Consider the following 20,629-nt stretch of genomic DNA (forward strand, 5'->3'; position numbering starts at 1 on the left):
GAGCCCTACACAGGAGGGAAGACAAGAGAATCCTCATAATGAAGACAAAATAATGTCCAAGAATAAAAGCTCCATAGCAATCCCATATGCCAGTCAGCACTCTGGGTACTATCAGTTTGATGTTTTTACAGACATTTATTTTTAAAGTTTATTAACATTTTTAAAGTTCTATACTATATTTAGGCATAAATGTCAGGATTATTATTCCTTGTGTGTATATACCTATTTACAGTTCACAAAGGGCCAGCATGGACAATGGAAAGATCCTGGAAAAAGCTTGTTGTGAGAAAACTTTATAGTAGCTATAGATAGCTTTTGCAAGCCTCTTACTTTTACAACAACCTATGAGTGACCAGGTCAGTTATTATCCTCATTTTACACTTAAGAAAGCTAAGGCTCAGAGTCACTGTGTGACTTGCATCTACATAGTGGCAGTACCGAGGTTCAAATAGTGATGATCTATCCTCAAGTCCAGGCTCTCAAATTTCCCATGAGTAAAATGGAAGAAATAATTAAACTGGTAATGGGATCATAGTAAAAGAACATAGGTAGTTATAAGACAGCTATAGTGAAAACCAGTGTAAATACAGGAATATTGTTAAGATACTTACCTGTTAATAAACTGAGAAACATCCCTACAAACAATGTTGTCAAAGTCCCAATAGTGCTGAAGTACAGATAGGACAGAGAGTACCAGTTATTCATCAGTGGGGTCCTAAAAGCAAAAACATAGCCATAAGATTTAGTGCAATGCTACTAGCAACTGTGCGTATGGGTTAATGATTCTCATAACAGTAAAAATACAATATTTAATAATATTTTTATGTCATTATCTGCCATTCTGGTCTCTGCTTCCAAATGCTATCAACATATAAATTCAGGGATTGAGTTTCAGGCCCATGAACTTTGGAGGACACGTTGAAACCATAGCACCTTTTTATAGGAGTGTTACATGAGCTAGATTTAACAAGGCAGGCAAAACTGGGACGAAGGTGGGGACCAAGGACAGAGGAGTGCATACTGCAGGATGAAGAAACCAATGTACAAAGGCATCTTGGGAGATCACGCCTCCTCCCGTACAAGGGCAGTGAGTGACATGGCCAAAGACTTAAGATATCAGGTAGTTGTCCAGATTCAGACCTCAGTTTTTAACTTTCTAAAGTGAGTATGTAAGTATGTTAATAGTTTCAACCTAATCTTTCTTGTGATTAATGAAGTTGAACATATTTTTATGTTTTTTGACCCTATGGATGTCTGCTTTTGTGATTTGTCTATTGACAACATTGACCTAATTTTTCAATGGAGTCTGTCTTTTTATTATTTATTTGGGAGTTGGTAATATATTCTTGATACAAGATGTGTTTTGAAAATATTTCTGTCCTACTCTATGGACTGTATCATTATTCTTTTTTACTTCTATATTTTGTAAAAAGTCATTGACTTTTCACTTGACTTCTCAAGTAAAATAATCCTTGAAGTACCAGAAAGAGGTTTAATCATAAAAATTAGCATGCTCAGAATGGCATCAAAACCTTCATTTTAGAAATAAAGGACTAATACAGTTGTTTAGTGGCTGATTTCCATGAGAGCAATGCCTTGGACAGAGTAGAGGGAAGAAGACTAATTTGGGCTCACGATTTCAGAGGTTTCAGTCCGTAGTTTCTTGGCCCTGTTGCTTCCGGTCTGTTGTGGCACAGTATATCACTGTGGGAGAGTATGGTAGAAGATGTAGTGGCTAGAGAGCAAAGTGAGAGACAGAGAGGAAGGGGTCTAGGCCCCCAATATCTCCTTTGAGGACACTGTCTCCCCCATGACTTTGTTCCACCATGCCCTTCCTCCTCAGGGCTCTACCACTTCCCAAAAGCACTAAGGGCTGGTGATCAAGCCCTTAACATTGGGCCTTTGTAAGACTTTGCAACTATAGCAGTGTGTAACCTAAAAAAGCATGCTGAGTCACAGAGTGTGAGAGCTGAGCTCATTTGGGTAAGAATGAGGATCCACCCAGCAGAGAAAACACAAGTTCTAGTTGTCCAGGATGGCATCTGAGAGAGCTGGCTTTTTATAGATTGAAAACAGCAGCAAGAACAACAAGGTGATAGTGACTTGGTTGTTGCAGCTGGTAGGAATAGCACAGCATATGACTATCTTTGGTCGTATATATGATATGTTCTGTTAAAGAGTTGTTATAAGCATGAATGGCTTCCACTGGGGTTATTTATTATTTTTATGATGCCAGGAAGTCCACAGGACCCTGTACCACTGTGACCTAGGTGACTGGGTGACATTTTAAATCCTTTTCCAAGTTTACAGTCAGGGCCATACTTTTGATTTTTGGTCCAGTAAGTAAAGACCAGAATGCCTGTTGTCCCCCTGGCTCGAGAGGGGGGCACACCCCAGAGGCCACCTGCAACCCAGCATGGATGCCCACACCAGGGCTGCTCCTCGTAGCATCACGGTGGTTGGTTTTTCAGAAGCAGCTGCCTGCATGAATGACTTCGCTGCTGAGCAGTTTAGTTGTCTTCAGTCACCAGGTTAAGCAAGCCCTTGATGCTGCAGCATTTGAGAAGTGAGGGTCTTAGTACATTTTGCATTGTGCCAAGACATAATCTTGTGTACACATGGAAATGGTGCTGTTTTTTAAAACTTGTGTATTTACATAGCTTAAAAGGGGGATATGTGTATAATTAATAAATTAGTCCACTGATTAGTTTGGTGTAATTCTTGATGTGGATAGTGGGAAGGCCACCCTGGGTGTGGGTGGCACCACCCAAAGGGTGGGTAGTATGGAAGGGATAAAGGCTGCTGCTGCTGCTGCTGCTGCTGCTGCTTCTCTACTTTGCTGCTTCACTGCCTTCTGCCCACCATGGGCTGTTTCTCCTCTGCGATGCCCCTCTGCCATGCCACCCTGCCTTGGAGCCAGGCAACTATGAACTAAAACCTCAACTAACTGTGCGCTACAATGAACCTTTCCTCCTTTAACTTTGGGTGTCAGGCATTTTGTCTCAGCAAAGAGAAAAGTAACTAACACAGCATCTTCATAAGAAGTGGAAGAGGGCAGTGCTAGGGCGCTTTCACTTTCTGGTCATCTGGGCCCCCCCACACACACACACACCATGTTAGGATGTCACAAGAAAACCCCCAACCCTCAACCCCCAACCCCCACCCCACCCCGGCCAATGCTGAGGAGATGATGAGAAGATGCTAGAAACATGCTCTTCGACTTCCCAACTTCTAGAAAGGTGAGAAATAAATTTCTTTTCTTTATAGATCACCCATTCTATATTAGTCTGTTACAGCAACAGCAAACAGCAAGACAGATTCCCCCAACACTACCTCCTGGCTAGCATGAGAGCCTATGTATACCACTTATTGCAATGTGTTGTTAGCTACTTATTTTCTCGTCCAACTTCCCTTTTGCTTATTGTGTGTGACAAGAATGACATTTTAAACCTTCTCCTACATCAAGCCAACTCTGCACTCTTCAGGTAGTCAGACATCTCTGAAATCTTTGTGCTAATCTACACACCAACTTTGTCTTCATTCATTCTTTTAGTAAACATTATACTTCCCAAGTATGAAGTCACTAGTTACTGTGTGCTAATTACTTTACTTATCACACATATCCTCTCAAGTTAGATTATAATTTCTTAGGAAATAGCAGCACAGCAGGTAAGAAGAGACTCTCTAAAATGAATATTAAACCAATGGCTAGGTACACAGTTCATGTTCAAATATTCTTATGGGTTGGCTGAGTTGTCTTTAGTTTATTTGTTGGTTGGTTAGCTGTGCTGCGGGTTAAACCCTGGTCCTGGAACTTGCCAAGTAAGTGCTCTACCACAGCTCCCCCCATCCTCTATTACTGGAATTATTTTATAAGTAAGCTAACCTATAAAGGTGATTATTATGGTACCATAACAATGGCTGATCTGTTTGTTTCAGGAATCTAAAGTAGCAACTTGCCTTACACTCTTATATTAAGGGAGATATTTACCCAGTTGGGACGAAAGCTAAGCAAAATTATGAACAAGAGGGACAATCTTAAAGCCCTCTTACCTCACTCAACCTTCAGTCAATCTTGTCTTCCTTTCTGGCCCCTTCTTGTCACTTTCCCGATCCCCTCCCATTCCTGTTCTTATGCTGCCCTAGACTGCTCCCCAGATTCCCTTACCTCTGTCTTTACAGCACATTACTTAGTCTCCCAAACATTTCTTGGCCTTTGGAACTAAATTTTCCCTCCATCCAGGTAGTGTACAGCCTCGAACTCCCCCCAAAGCCCCACTGCAAGTGAATTGGCAAGTGAATTCCTTCTGGGGTGTGCATGGCTTCATTATTAATGGCTGTCTGTGTGCTCACGCTCCTTTCCCCAGGACTGTGTCCATTCTACGAAGGATGTATCACGTCTTGACCCAAAAGCAATAGTTCTCTAAGGCTGTCTTCTACGTAAGCTGGCACCCGGGTAATACATCAGGAACAGGGTTCCTATTTTTGTCTTCCTTGAACATATCCATGAGATTTTGTACTGTAGCCTGCACACTGATGTATCCTGTATGGAAAGTCAGCCTCCAATTCACAGTACAATACATCTTCTGCCAACAAGTCTGCATTATTTCATTAAATCAGACAACCTTCAGTATTTAGAGGCTCAAAAATATGCTGCATAATGGAAATCTCCAGCAGGAAGGTCATAGCTGTGACTCACTGACAGTGCTGTAGGATCTGGAATCTTTAAAACAGAATGAGGGGCCGGGGATATAGCTTAGTGGCATAAGCACTTGCCTGGCAATCCTGAGGTCATGAGTTCAATTCCCAGTACAAAAAAAAAAAAAAAAACAGAATCCACATAATCAGGTAATGGTAGCTTTGGGTCAGCAGAGGGTCTATTTCAAATACTCTAAGCAATACTTCTTTTATAATTGAACTTTACATTGAAAACACTTCTCAAAGGCAGATAATTTTTCATGCAACTAGAGTTGCTGTTTGGTAGTTTATCCATAACAGATTTTTAAATTAACATTCAAGTTTCCTTTAGATCTGAAGCTAAGGCTGAAATTTCTATAGAAATTAAGAAACATATGCCCTTTTTACTATTGCTGAATAATATGGTATAGCCAAAGACCCACATGGGCTCTACCAGGTTCAAAATTAGGAAAAATTATAGTGTTATGGGCAAGATAATAAGCAATGGAGTTCTTTACTTGTTGCATGAGTCTTAAAGGTAGATTATAAAACTGAATACCTTTCCACATTGTGGATTTGAAAGGCGCCCGTAGAAAACGGCATCTCTGTGGTAGTCATCACATCGGTCGCATTGTATGTGCTGTTGCAGCCGTATGTGGCGAGGTGCAGAGGCATAGTTCTCTCAGGAAGTGGGGGATAGAGTTGAGCTCCAATTCCAATCCATAAGGACATGACAAATCCAGTCAACAAACCAAAAAATGCTCCCTGGAAAACAAGAGCTCTTTTAAAAGAACAATAATGCCGTTGGCTTTGAGGTGGGACCCCTGGAAAGTTAAGTTCAACCGGGTCCATGCTACCTTCACAAGCTCCCTTCCTGTGCCTCCTCTCCCTTGCAGGAGCTCTGCCTCTAGCCAAATGTCCTCCAGGTCCCTGGTCCCTCAGCCCAGGATGCCAGAGCTGCGAAAACCCCACTCCCTTCCTCATAACCCTGTCTAACCCACCACTAACTCCGGCGCACTTTTCTTTGCAAATGTTGAACACTTCTAATTTTTCAGATCTGTTTTTGTGGCCAGCCCTGGGCTCTAATCTCCCCATCCCTTCACATCCCCAAAAACTGCAATAGTCACAAAGTTAGCTGACGGCAGGCCAGCTGTCCCCACTGTTTACTGCATCCACAAACACGTGGCACGCCACATGTGCGGCAGGGTATGAGAACAGAAGCACATCGCGTTATCCTTGCAATGGACAGCAAGCGAGATGATAACTGAGCTGCAGTACAACCAGGGGAAGTGAACAAGCTGTATTACTAATGGGTGCAGCTTGGCCATGAGCCAGATCACACCTCTAGAGAGAGACAGAGACAGGGGAGATCCTGGCCAGTTTCCTCTGAAGACACTGGGTTTCTCCTCCTTTGCAAGACTTGGGTCTCCACATTTCACCAGAACCCCAGCTGCTGGGTCAGTTCTTGAGTGATGGAAGCTCCAGTTCCAAGGACAGGCAAAAGCACGCCTTGAGCTGGGAAGCTCCGCCCCTACGGAGGACTCTAGGGATAATGGTGAGTCAGGACAGTCGAGCCTCCACCAGGCCTGTGGGTGGAGGAAAGAGGAGAGTGTGTGAGGAGGGCGTAAATCTAAGGGAAATCAGAGGAGAAAACAGAACCATGTGTTCAAGGGAGAGTGAAAAGGTTGGGGGCCAGATCAGGGGGTTTGTGTTGGGGACAAGGACTGGGAGATCTTTCAGGAGTTGTCACCGCCTTGGGAGCTGACTCTGAGTTCTTTCTTTTTGGTGCCCGTGCGTTCACTACACTTAATAGGATCACAGCAAATCTTTTTTAATGATAAGGGGTAGGAGTAGCCGGGTAGCCAGCTGCTGATGGGCTAGACTTAGCTCATCTCAGCATGGTGCATGGCTTGATTGAGGATCCACGAAATTATAAAACCCGCAACACAAGGGCAGAGATGTTCAGTTCTCAGCTCCTGAAACAGTGCTCAGCCCGTACACGTATTTTGTTTGTTTGTCTTTTTCCAGTACCAGTAATTGAACTCACGACCTCGCGCTTGCCAGGCAGGCGCTGTGCCGCTGAGCTAAATCCGCAGCTCCAGCCCATACATGTAAATATCCACTGGTGGTGGGGGAGAAGGTGAAAGAGCATAGGAATAGGAGAACAGGAGGAAAGGCGGATGGAGAGGGAGAGAAAAGGCCACTCCAAAGGAAGGCAGGTAATTTTGGGTGACAAATGTGGAAACGGTAAAAAGTACTTCCTATGGCGAGAATAACAGTATCTCCTCCCCCACGCCCTGCCAAAAGGAGCATGTTGGGGTCACCAGCCACTGCTCTTCTGCAGGCTGTTCGTGACGGCAACACGTGTTGGAAAGCAAAAGCTGATTTTTCCCCATTCAGCAAACCACCATGCGTTTCTAAAAGCAGAGTCTAAGCAGGGGGGCAAACAGTCTGTTTCATTGTGATTAAGTTTTACCCAACTGGCTTCTCATGACACCTCATTCAGACTTATTAGTAATAATAGAAATATTAGTCCCTGTTAGAATTGCCTTTCTTGTTCCTCATGCCTTATAAGGAGAATAGAAATCTGTATGCTAAGTTACAGTTATTCTACAAATGTCTGCAAGAAATATACATATGTTAGTAGTTTTCCCTGAATGTCATCCTATAGCAGGGCAGAACTAGTGGATTTTTCACTTGGCTTTCAGAGAAATAATTTGTATTTCATTCACCCCAAACAAAACCAGCATTTCTAATTCTAAATACTATATTCATAGATGGGTCTGTGTAGAAGACCGGAGCTGTTAGCTCTTCCTGGGTTATATTCCAAATACAATCACTTTGTCAGAGGTAGAATAACGTTTTGGAGGCCACAACCTTAAATATCAGAAGCACAAGCTTTTGGGTCAAGGTGATGAGGATCTTATCACTTCTTGCTGCACTGTGACTATTCCCAAGTGTCCTCAGCTTTGCTGTCCTTAAATCTCTCTGATCTGCAGGTATCGATCTCTTTCTTTAAACTCTAGCTGTTAATTTTTCAGAAGGGCATAGGAACGTTGCTCCTTTAGTCACATTACAAATATTTACTGTTGTTCCCTATGGGTCTGGCCATTTGCACTGACCTTCGGACATGCAACGTCCAAGTCTATAGTAAGTACTTCCTTACGACCCCCGTCAAAGTCAAAATGAGTAAAGTCAAGGGGGAAGGAACTAAGGACACATCTCAAAGCAACCAAAGCTTTACAACAGAGTAAAAGATGTAGAGATGCTACTCTCTCCGGGACAATGCCTTGTGTACACACTCATTCTCTATACTTACAACCGAGTTGGCAAAGGGCACCAAAATGCCCAAAGAGAATAAGCCCAAGAGGGGTCCTCCGACCATCCCAAATATGCTGAGCGCCGCCTAGGAAAAGAGAAGGAACGCAAAGTCACAATGCGCAAGCTCAAACCCAAACTATCTCAAGGCGATCCCACCAGGGTGAGGATTAAACGATTCCGGTCTGCTCCTTCTTGTGGCAGCCTTGTCACCGGCAAAGAGGTCATTAGAACCTGGGGACTCCTGTTGCCCAATTGCAAGGGTCCACCTGTTCCTGCAGGTTCCGTCTGAAGAGGCAGCAAAGTGCAAAGACAGAGGATGCCGAGGACCAGGGAGCACCGGGGTGAATGTGTGTGATGGCGTAGGAAGAGGTGCGAAACTCGCTTTGATATAGAGATGTAAAACCACAAAAGTTAAAATGATTTGTAATGTGAAGAACAAGGAAAGGCAAATAGCTGCTTGCGGAGGACGTGATTGGGAGTCGGCCGTCACAGAATCCAGTTGGATGGGAGACAGGCTCCGCGCAAGATGTGACCAATAGCATGTGGCCCGTGAATCCGGTGGTGACACATAGGATCAGGATCCAGTTTTGGAGAGAGAAGGAAGACACCAAGGAAAGGACCTGTTGGAGCACTGGTGGTGAACCTATGGCACGGGTGCCACAGCTGGCTGCTCCTTCTCATTGAAAGCTCTAAAACATTCGCCATCACTGTGTTAGCGGAATAAGATCTCGATTAGCAAAGCAACAAGGAAGAACTGGCTCAGAGTGATACTGATTCTGCTAGAAGATCTCACTATGTACAATCAGCCAGGACAGGATATGAAAAGGAGACTCAGCTACAGTAAGCACTCCCAGTAATAATGCCGAGGTGGCCTCATTCCCTGGAAATCCTGGGCCAGTGTGGGAAATCCTGCATCACGGTGCTAGTCGACACATAGTCAACCCTGCAAGACACTTGAATGGGCCTGCGGCTGTCACTAGTCTCAGCTCTCGTACATACTGCACTCTACCTCCAACCCTGAGGGCTCCAGAGCTAAGAGACTGCCGAGCCTGACAGTACACTGTACAGATATTCCTCGCTTAATGACTTAACCTGTGTAATTACGGCTCAGAGTTACAACCTGTCTCCTTTTTTGTACAGTTCTGCACATCCTGTTTAAAGAGCTTCTGTGTCTTGTTTTGCGCAGTGCACCTTGTTTATACAGTCCTGTAATTTCTGCTGATTGTTCTGAACAGTACAGTTCTGCAGTCTTCTGTTCTGTTACGCATCACAGACCTGCACGTAAGAGGTATGCGAACAAAGGCGAAGTCATCGAGTTGGAGTTTCCTTCGGTCATTTCTTTGTTCTGAACAGTATGTTGCACATACCATGTAGTTCCTCATTTAGCGACCAATTCTTTTCATGACCTGGTCGCAGGAACTGGACTTGGTGGTTAAAGGAGGACTGTCTGTTTTCCACGGGCAGCCAGATCCCAAGCAGACCCTCTGCCACAGGGCGAGGAGGGCCTGGCAGCATCCAAGGAATGATTTGCTGGGAAGTGAACTGCATCTTTGGCAGCGAGGGTGGAGGAAGTCCGGGGTCCCACTGACCACGTAGGGGAGAGTGGGCTGGGCTGTGGATCTAGGGCAGACTCACCAATTGTGAGGGAGGAGTGGTTCAAAAGTAGTAATCAGAGCCAGGCACAGTGGTGCACACATGTAATTCCAGCACTCTGGGAGGCTGAGGCAGGAGGATCACAAGTTCAAGCCCAGCCTGGGCAACTTAGTGAGACTCTGATTTAGCGAGACTCTGTCTCAACATAAAAAAAATTAAAGTGTTCAGGATGTGGCTCAGTGCAAAGGCCCTGGGTTCAAGCCCCAGTACTGAAACTAAAAATAAAACAGCAATCAGGACTTTACTGTAAACCCTGGACAAGTGGCAAAAGGCCTATGAAGACACACTCCGAGGGCTGACAGGTGGACCATGCGGGGGGGGGGAGGGGGCGACAGAAATGCGGGTGGCAGCAAGCTGAGCTCCAGGTCATCCTGAGTAAACAGTCTGGGAAGCCACAACCGGACGTGGGACATCAGGCACCTGGAAAAGGCAGCGGGGACACCAGGGCTCGGAAACACAAACTACGGGGAAATGCAAACGTGGCTGAACAGGCTTGGAGCTGCCCGACTGCACAGCAGCATCACTAGGGATGGGATGGGGGCCAAGGGGACTAGAAGCAAGCAGCAAGCTTAGAGACGCCGTGTGAGCTCCAGGTGGCATTAAAGAGGCAAAAGCCTGGCCTCACACGTGGTTCGATTAAGGCAAATTAGGGCCTCATGCGTCCCGAATCGCTACCGGGCACGGTAGGTGTTTCCAGGAGTCCTAGGCAACAATGACAGTGACAGGAGACAGTGGCAGAGATGGCCTAGCAGACAGACATCCCAGTAAAGGCCTCGTCGGGGAGGGATACGGGCAGTGTTGGGCTGGTCTGCACGGCACCTGGGGCGCGGGGCAGGGGTGTTATCAGTGACTGTGGGACAGCTGGTGCTCGGCTGTCCAGGAGCAGCGGGAGGGCCATGTCCGCTTCAAGGACAGCCCGGAGGGACGCACGAGGCTCACTGGAGTCCCGCCAAAGATTTGTCAGCCTCGTTGATCCCTCAGTGAGAGCCTGCTCCGCTCCCAGTGCCCCTCTCGCAATTCTCCTTCTCTCGTCAGCTTTGCGTGTTCTCACTGCCGCGTGTACACGCGTGCTGGAGTGGCCTTTGTTCGCTCACTTCCTCCAGGCAACCTCTCCCCACAGCAATTCACACTGAAGATGAGCCTCAGAGTCCAGCTCAGGTTGTTCCGGTTGTGCTCTTAGAGACGGAGCGTGGCGTGGGCCAGTGGCCAGGCCCAGATGCCGGCGGGGGTCACATGACTGAAGGATGGGGAGATTCTGCACCCGGACACTATGCTCGGGCTCCTTCAGCCCTCTTACAACTGTTGCCAGTGTTTCTCTCACAGAGAGGAAGCTGTTCTTGCCGGGTAAGCTTTGCTCTGAGGCGTAGGACAGTTGCATCTGTACAGAGGTGGCGTTGTCTCCTGGAAGTCCTTGGACTAAGCTTGGAAATCCCCAGGGTCAGTTTGCATCACACTGCTGATGGTCGCACAGCGGCAGCCCTGCAGAACTCTCGGGCGGGTGTGTGGTTATCACTAATCTGAGCTCAGTGACACGAGATGTCTCTTCAGCTGCACTCCACATCCACAGCCAGTGTAACAAGCGCTCCTCCCTCGGTGTCAGCGGAGGCAGGTGAGGAAGCTGGCCTTCTGCCTTCGTGCAGCAGTAATGACATGGCAATCGCCCTGACCCTATGACAGTGGCATCAAAAAGCCCAGCTAGAATAGAAGGCATAAGATCAAATAATACAAAAAAGTCCAACTTCCTTCAAAATTCACTTGTCACAGCAAGAACCAGGGAGCTCTCAAATGCTGCATGCTACTCGATTTCATTTATGCAAACTCTTGACATGGCAGAATTACCAGAGTGGAGAACAGATTCGCGGTGACCAAAGGCCAAGGGCGCGGGCAGGAGAGAAGCAGCAGTGGCTGTGAAGGACAGCGGGAGGGACCCTTCCAGCGAGGAAATGGTCCCACCTCTTACCACGTCAGTGTCACTATTCCAGTTGTGATACTGTTTTATCAAAACATTCCCACTGCAAGATGTTTTTGCAAGACATTGCCATTGAGTGGCACGGACATGAGCAATCTCTGTATTACTTCTTGGAATTGCATGTCCATCTATAGCGATCTCAGAACAGAAAATTGAATTTTTAAAAACTTTTAAATATACAGTCATTTCTGTCCTTTGATATATCTATGTGTAGATACATAAGGAGAGAAGTCTGGAATGATAGGACATGGACATTATAAAAAAGAATTCAGTGACAGCGGCTTACACTTGGAGTAAGCGCTTACCTGTAACAAGGCTCCCATTAGCGAGGCCAGAGCGGCCATTCCGATACACAGGACGCCGTACAGCACACCTAGGTGGGCGACACAAAAGGCACTGTGAGGTCCAGACCCAGAGAACTGGAATTCCCAGTAGAATGGGCCTCCGTTCCTTTGGGTCAGAGAGGAGCTTATACAACCGAGAGGAAGAATGACCACACACACCAGAGCCAGCAAAACAAAGAAAGAGGTGTTTTCCTCCAAAATCTGCTGTGTGCAAACAAAGCCTATATATATTGTGCCCCAGGATTAGGTATAACAAAGGCAGGTTATGTAAGGCAAGAATCCCTGGAATTAACTACGGGCATTTAAAAACTAAGAACTACTGCATTGTGTTATGAATTTAATCTGCTGTAAACGTGTTTACAAAGGCAGGCTCAGGACTCTGTCTGTGCTCAGCCCACTGTAGATGAAAGGGAAGGAGAGCGGAGGAATGGACACCCGAAATCGGAGCTTTCTGACTTCCGCATTTGTCCTCCGCCACAGGAGGTAACCAGGGCGGCGACGTAGGCCAGCAGCAGCCCAAGCCTTTCCCATGAAACTAGTAAAAAAGGTGACTTGGGGGCTGGGGATTTAGCTCAGCAGCAAAGCGCCTGCCTGGCAAGCGCAAGGTCGTGAGTTCGGTTCCCAGTACCGGAGGAAAAAAAAAAAGGTGACTTCAGGGTAAGTTTCCCACTCCCCCTCCTGCCAAGCTGTTTCCCCAAACTCTTTCATAGAAATTCTGAAGCCACCATTGTTTGTCAGACTGTGGGATTTTCATTTCCTCTTGTAACTTTCACTTTTTTCCATTTTTTCCTGTGTTTACTTTTTTTAAATGAAGTAAATATTAGCCCCTACCTTGTATTTTTTTAAAACAATTCATTCAGCAAAAAGTTTTTTAGATCCATCCAGAGGCTTTCCAACGCCCCAAATCCAAAATGCAGGAAAACAGAACGGGGACATCATCATGAAATTAGTGCAGAGTTAAATTCTGTCCTTCCTCATTTTATTCACACGAGCATTCACACGTTTGTTGAGCATAGTGTGTAAATAATCTTATTGTACCTGAATTTTTTTAAAAGCCTGACATTGTTTTTTTTGCTGTATTTGGTTTCATTTTTCCTCATTTGGTAGGTCATGAACTATTATGGTTTCAATACTCAAAATTACTGGGGAAAAAACACTGAAATCACCTATCATGTTCTTATCTATGGTGTCCTTACTGCATATATTTCAATGTAGTGATTTCATAGGATACTTCAGATGAATGAAAATCCTGTCTATACTGGCCAGTCCTGAAAATTGTCCTTTGTGGTCCACTGACAGTGAATTTTTTTTTTTTTTTTTTGGAGACAAGGTCTTGCTATGTAGTTCAGGCTGGCCCTGAGCTCACTGTGTAGTCCAGGCTGGCCTTGAACTCGTGGCAATCCTCCTGCCTCAGCCTCCTAAGTGCTGGGATTACAAGTGTGCACCATCATGCCAGCCTGAAATATTTAAAGTGTCTTCCAAATCTTGGTTGCAAATATGGCCATGTCTGCATTAAGCTGTGGGCATGTGCTGTGATCCATATTCACACTGGGCCGTGCTTAGTGCTTTGTCAGGGAAAAAGCATTTCTAGTGTCTCAAAAGAAGGCGCCCCTCCCAAGCTAAAAGGGAACTGGGAAGATAGAAGCTTACTCATTCCCTGGGAAATCCAAGAGAGAGACTTCTCCGAGAGTGACCTGAAGCGAGGTTTGATGAGATCTTCCACCGTCACGGCTGCTAATGCGTTAATACTGGAGGACACTGTGCTATATGGGAAAAAGAGATAAAAATGCTTTGATTAATAATATGTTAACTGTAATAATACTTTTTGTGTGAATGAGAAAGCGGGAAGCAAACTGACACCTCTAAAATGTAACCAGATTTCTGCTATTCTTAATAACCAAAGCATCTTCTCTTGGAAGTGGTTATCATCCAAAATGATCCAGGGAGTAGCTAGATAGCAAAGGAAAAAGATATGCCAACATCACTTCTATTTTCCAGTTTGTCCTCCGTGTCCATAAAAATGCACACTATTATATTATGTTATTGCATGACGGTAAGACATTCTTCTTTGTGCCTTGAAAGGACTGTCATAAGCCCTCAGTAACGTGCACCATTACTGCTCCTGTCCTGAACCCTCACTGACATATGCCATATATGTTGATAATATCAGTCTCCTATGACAAACACAGGAAAAAGGGCAATGAAAAAATACAAGAGTATATTATTCCACGTGTAAATAGATTTAATTCTAATTTTTCAGTTGATCGTGCTTTAGCCACATGTGTGTCCTAAACTGTTGTTTTAAAATGTAAAGATTTTTGTGCAGACCCCATGTTTATGAAGTAACATCCTGCAGTTTATCAGAAGTCAGAATCCATACCTTAAGGTTCCACTGTAAGCACAGGCCACAAAAAGCCCAGGAACTCCGGGATAATCTTGCAAAATATCCAGTACCAGATAAGGCATGAGCTGGAAAATTCCAAAATGCACCCCTAAGTGCTAGTGAATAAAGTCAACAAATTCCTGATTACCGAAGATTTTTGTTCTTCCAGAAATGAAAGGAGCTACTCCACTGAAAGGAAACTTCGAAATATCCAAAGGTAGAGTATTTCATTGCTAATATTTAAACAAAAAAACACAGTAGCTAAGTAGACAGGCTTTGGATTCAGACAGACATGGACGGTTTTCATTACTTGATTTCTCTGAGCTTTAGTTTCCTCATCTAATCTATGAAAGCTTTTAGTATAGAATATGTAATATCATAAGTACTCAATAAACATAATTCTCATTCTATGCTGTAATAGGGCATTTTAAGGGAGCGTCTACAGACCTCTTTGCTTAAGTAAGTAGCACCCTCTCTACTTATGACTCCAGCCTATTTTAAAATTTTCAATCACTATCCAAGAATAAAGATGTAATTTGAGTTACCCAGAGTGTGAAACACAGCAATAGATGGGAAAATACCTCAGGAAGTCCTTGAAATGATTCTCTTTTTGGAAAGTTCCTGGTACCAACTTGGTTTGTAATATTTACATTTTTTAAAATAAATACTAAATAATGATGGGCATGTATGTGACTCTGGACTGTATTATCCAGAAATCTTTCTGCGGTGTTACTTTTTGAACAAAAGAAGTCTTAAGTGGACAAGACCTCCTGGAAAGTCTCCCTTCCTTGGTTTTTTTGGTTTTTGATTTTTGTTTTTTTCCGATACCAGGAATTGAACTCACCACCTTGCGCTTGCCAGGCAGGCGCTGCGCCGCTGAGCTAAATCTCCAGCCCCAGTCTCCCTTCCTTTGTACAGAGATGTTACTGAGCACATCTCCCACTGCAGGGTGGGTGACAGCTCTGTCCTGTCAGCCTTCACAGCTTCTTCAGTCTCATTTGGAGATGAGAGAGAGAGGGAGGAGAGGGGAGGGGAAGGAGAGAAGGAGAGAGATGGAAGGGGACAGGGCAGGGAAGGGGGAGGGACCAGGGGAGGGGGAGGGAGAAAGAGAAGGAGAGAGAGCTTCCTAAGTAATATCATGACTCAGTTTTCCCAAAATATTTTAGAAGATTAATTTGAAACAGTATTTGCCTATTGTGACTTCCCACAGTAGACCATGCTGTCTTCCCAGATGCAGCGTGTACTTTTATTTTTGCTTTTATCTTCTTTTCCTCTTGTTCTGCCCAGGTTTGCTGTGCAGAGCTGGATTCTCCTGTACCCTTTTACCCCTCACTTTTCAAATAAGCTTTTGGCACCGTTAAAAAAAAGTGAAAGAGTATGTCATACCTAAGCAAAAGTAAAGCCTCCATCATTAGCACTGTAATAAGGTCTAATCAGCCTCTCAAAAATCTTCACTATACAGTGTAAAAGAAATAACACACTGTATTCCAAGAAAAATGCATACTAATTGTATATCAATTTAAAATGTTTAAATTAAAAAATGTTAACATATATACAAAAAGTAAGCTATCAAGTCATGAAAATACATGGAAAAAATAGCCTGTTTCTAATCTAAGAGGCTATCTGCCATTCCGGAAAACACAAAACCACAGAGACAGTACAAGATCAGTGATTGGTAGAAAAGGTAGGTAGGATAAATAGGTGAAACACAGGAGATTTTAGGGCAGTGAAATGATTCTGTATGATATAGTAATAGGGGGTCCATAATATACATTTGGCAAAATCATAAAAGTCTATCTTAATGTAAAATTTACTTCATGATAATGTATCATTATTGATTTATCAATTGTAACAAATCAGTCTGGAGATTCCTCAGTAAACTGGGATTACAGGTCCCATTCAACCCAGCTATTCCCCTCCTGGGTATTTTTCCAGAAGAACTGAAAACATCATAGTATAGCAATATATGTGCACCTATGTTTATAGCAGTGCAATTTGTAATAGCTAAATCTTGGAAACAGCCCAAATGTCCATCCACTGAGCAATGGATAAAAAACATGTGGTTTTTTTATACAAGGGAGTATTACTCAACTATAAAGAAAGATAAACTAGAGGCTTTTATAGGTAAATGGATGCAACTAGAGACCATACTCATTAGAGAAATAAATCAGATTCACATGTGTAAACATCATATTTCCTTCCTACTATAAGAACCTGAAAGAGTAAATAAAATCTGAAAGGTACAATAGATATTCTGAAAGGGAAAAGAAACTGCTGAAATAGGAAGGAGCAACTGGGATGAAGGAGGGGAGAGGAAAAAGAAAGAAGGAAGAGGAAAAAAATATGTATATGTGCACTCAGGATAGCTAGGATAATTGTACTACTAAACCTGTTGATTTATTGAAAGGAACTGTTAATATGTAATTGTTTGATCAATCTTGCATGCCTATATCTGGTTATCTGTGCAATCATTTTGAAGATGACATTATGTAATATAACAACAATGGTTAATATCTTATCACCATGTTTTTTTTTAAAAATGTACCACATCGAAATAAGAAGTTAATAACAAAGGGAATTGGGCATGGAAGAAATCTTTAGTGTGATGACTTCATGCTCTGAACAGGTCCCTCGGGCACAGACAGCATCAGCCAGCTATGATGACAGGCATGACAGCAGCAAAACTTCATCAAGACACCAGCTCTGCTTTCTTGGGATGATTCCAGCAGACTGTGCAGAAAAATAGCATCTCCTAACCCACAAACTTGTACGGGGGAGATATGAGACACTCTTACATAAAAGTCAGCCTCTTTGTTTTATGAGACCCTTGATTGTTTGATCAGCAAGCAGCTCTTAGAAAATAATTTTGGCAAGAATGCAGTTTTTGGAGCTGGGCAGCCCCGGATTTGAATTCTATCTACACTTTCTCGAAAGACAATTCACAGCTCACAGATCCCTAGGCCTGGGGCAGCCTGCTACTAGTGGATCTGAATCCTGACTGCAGGGCTACTAGCTAGTTACTTACTCAATGCCTGTGTATGTAGCTGTGAAAACTAAAAATGAAAATTGATGCAAAGCACCCCTGACAGTGCCTGGCCCATGGTAAGGATTTGATGAAGGCTCACAATTATTCTGTAGGCTTGCAAAGCGGCCCGGGGTCAGTTGGAAAACCTTTGAGATTCATTTCGTCATCTCTAAGTTAGGGCTGCAGGGTTGAGAGAATGAAACGAAGCCCACAGCGCTCTTGGCACAGAACCTCATGGCGTAGTTGGTACGCACTCCATGTTCCTCGTTAGGTCCCTCCCTCTGCCATTTATAAACTAAAAGACACGTTACTTATACATGCGCGGTTTAGCAACACCCACCAAATGCTCGCCAGTACCGTGATTTGTGTGTAGCTTTTAAAGTGTTTACATTTCTACCTCCAGCACTGTGTGATTTCTATTTAACACTGGGCTTGACGTTTTTCTGAGTGTTCCAATATTTTAACCTCAGACACAACACTCTTTACTCTTGTTCTATCTGCTGAAATAAACTTCTGCCACACACTTCATAGAAGCGAAGACGATCAGCTTGTGCCCACTTGCTGTGTCTGTCCGAGAACAGGGGATCGTCCCACTCTCCCCAGGGTACTCCGAATGTCATTACCACTGTGTAAGAAAGACACGATACCAAACCTGGTCTTCTGCAGACACCTTCTTGGCTGTCCAAGGGTCACAGTCATGGTACCTGGAGTACAGGGCAAGCCCACAAAATACCGAGCAGGTAAGGATTGCCCAGAGTCCCAGAAGATTGATGTAGAGAGACCTGAAGAAGAAGAAAAGGAAGAAACAGCAAAGAAATCTATTACAGGAGCAGAAGAGAGCTTCGTGATTATATTAAATAATTTGTGCACATTACCTTTTGGCTGATAAATGCTATTTTTCATTCTATCCTAATCTGCTTATGGTGTCAGCCAATAACGTATTTTATATTTGTAACAGATGGTGTTTTCCTATTAGATGTGTGTGTCCCTCTGGCTGGAATCCCAAGGCACAGTAGCTTTATCATGGCATCTACTTACGCTACTTCTGGTCTTCTTGTCAGGAAATAAGTATTCTCACAAGCAACAGAGCAGTAACTATTACTCATTTTCCTTTTAAAAAGTAATATGATCATAAAGTGCTAAACATGGTTAGCGTCTACATAGCAACTCACCAAAACGTTTCAGTGTAATTCATAAGATCACCCGTGAAGTATAAGACAAGGGTCTGTATTCCCTGGACAGGTTTCTTCTCAACCCTGTTCGGCGTGTAGAGCATGAGCGTTTATGGAACAGCACCGGGCTCAGCTCTGAGTGTAAATCCTGGCTCTTCCCTACGTGGCTGTGACCGAGCAATTAGACTCTGATCCTTAGTTTTGTCACTTACTCTTGGGGACAAAAATGCCCATGTCACAGAGTCACAAAACCAAGGGAAAAACAGAGCGCATCGTCTAGAGCCATGCTCCGCGGGAACAAACTTGTTAGGTGCTAGTTTTGATACAATAGGTGTCAATGGACACTTTGACTTAATCAACAGAGTAGCAAACATACCTGTCACTAGGGTGCCTCTGTCTCTCTCAGTGGCGCTACAGTGATCACAAGACGAGCTACCCTACCCTGGAGAGAGGTACAGTGTCCAAAGTTTATGCCCCCTCCCCTGAGGGCAGCCTGTGCTCACTAACTAGTGTATCGGGTCTAAAGGCCCACTGCCTTCACCGGAACTCGGGGCCAGTCTTAAGTTAGAGCTCCAGAGCGCCCCCTGCAGCCTCTACCGAGAGTGCATTAGACCCAACTTCTCCCTCTTGCCAATCCCGCTTCCCGCCACCAACCCACCACTCCACCGTCTGCTTTGTCGGGTGATGATTCCCTAATAAGTTCTTGCACGCTGACCTCCATCTCAGAGTCTATTTCCAGGAGAACCACGCCCACCTCCTGCAGTAGACGCCAAACGGCAGACTGCTAGCCTCTCCCCCTGCACTGAGTAGTAGCACCACATTTCTTTACAGCCTAAAATCGGTGTAGCGGTGTCTCATCTCCAGACAAGAAAATCATGCTCAGATGCTCTCTTGCTCACCTGCCTCCCTCCCTGGTGTCCGAGTTTCATACTCTAAGATCACGTTGTTTTATCTGACTCCAGCGATGTTCAGATAGATCCCTTGTAAACATCTGGTACTGCCCCTTGTCATCGGACTGCAGTTAAGTTCTGCCACTTGGCAGGAATTCATGGTTTCCCTAGGACCAGCAAGAGAGCTGGTGAAACAGGTCTCCCGGGTTCAGGCAGTCTGTCTTGTTCCGGGGACCTACTGGGCCATTCTAAAGGAACTCATTTAGCTACAAAATTGAGATGGGAGTTGAGTTCTGAGTTCTCAACGAGAGTGAAGAACCTGTACACAATTACTTTGGTGGAAGCCTCACTCAGATATAGATTTAAAAGCCCAATAGATCCCTGTTTATATGAACTACAGTCCTTCAAAATATCCTACAACAGCAGAACTTCTAAGCTCATTTTTGTGTAATTCTGTAGCCAGCTATTATATCCAAATTCATCCGGGCCTTCCATTGTGGCATTTTCTAAAGAATAGGTTTCTAACTGTCAATGAGTCTTTGGTTGACCAGTATTGCATGTTTATATCTGTTTTCATGAGAAGCCACTTTGAAGATATCAATATGTAATACAACCACCATTGTTAATTCCCTACCACTTTGTTTGTAACTCTGTATTGTCTGTATTGTGCTTGTGATATGTTGTAAAATGTTGTATGTCTGTTAATGTTTCCCTCCTTTTATCTTTAAAATTAAAAAAAAAAAAAAAAGAATAGGTTTCTAAACCAATTTACACTCAGTATATCGAGTTCTGATGTGGAAAAATCACAGTATTTTCATGTTTTCCTTTGAACAGAAACAGACTTTGCGCTCTTCCTCCCACCCTAACCACTCTGATTCCTTCTACTTGAAGTCTTTAAGTCCCTCCATACACGCAAGGAAGTCAGCCTGATCGCTCACCCCAGGGCCGGAAGTCACCCAGCTGCTCTGAGGCCTCCAAAAGAAAACCACACAGCCACTGCCCCAGACATTTTTCTCAAGCCAAGATGGGCCTGAGAGCCCCTGACCACACCAGCCTCACCGCCTCTGCTTTGGTGCAAAGCGCCCCTCCACAAGCCCGCCCGCATTATGATGGCCCTTTATATTGCTCCTGCCAGGCAGGCGGGCACCTCCCACCCACACCCTGCCCTCACAGCACACACTGAAAATGGAAAAAG

The 20,629-nt window shown here is 44.3% G+C and overlaps 1 protein-coding gene across 1 annotated transcript in view; it reads right to left on the reverse strand.

Moving 5' to 3' along the window:
* The window catches only part of Slc5a8 (solute carrier family 5 (sodium/monocarboxylate cotransporter), member 8), a 51,496-nt gene that overhangs the window by 12,293 nt on the left and 18,574 nt on the right, over positions 1-20,629 (reverse strand). Inside the window, exons 7-13 of the mRNA XM_005374548.2 lie at positions 18,025-18,154; positions 14,345-14,433; positions 13,615-13,727; positions 11,926-11,993; positions 7,997-8,083; positions 5,237-5,442; positions 612-715 (exon numbers count right to left, since the gene is read on the reverse strand). Coding sequence (XP_005374605.1) covers positions 612-715; positions 5,237-5,442; positions 7,997-8,083; positions 11,926-11,993; positions 13,615-13,727; positions 14,345-14,433; positions 18,025-18,154 — 797 coding nt within the window. The remainder of the gene's footprint in view (positions 1-611; positions 716-5,236; positions 5,443-7,996; positions 8,084-11,925; positions 11,994-13,614; positions 13,728-14,344; positions 14,434-18,024; positions 18,155-20,629) is intronic.

The sequence above is a fragment of the Chinchilla lanigera genome, unplaced genomic scaffold (genome assembly GCF_000276665.1).
Source record: "Chinchilla lanigera isolate Chin_1 unplaced genomic scaffold, ChiLan1.0 scaffold00004, whole genome shotgun sequence".
In the NCBI taxonomy this organism is placed as follows: domain Eukaryota; kingdom Metazoa; phylum Chordata; class Mammalia; order Rodentia; family Chinchillidae; genus Chinchilla; species Chinchilla lanigera.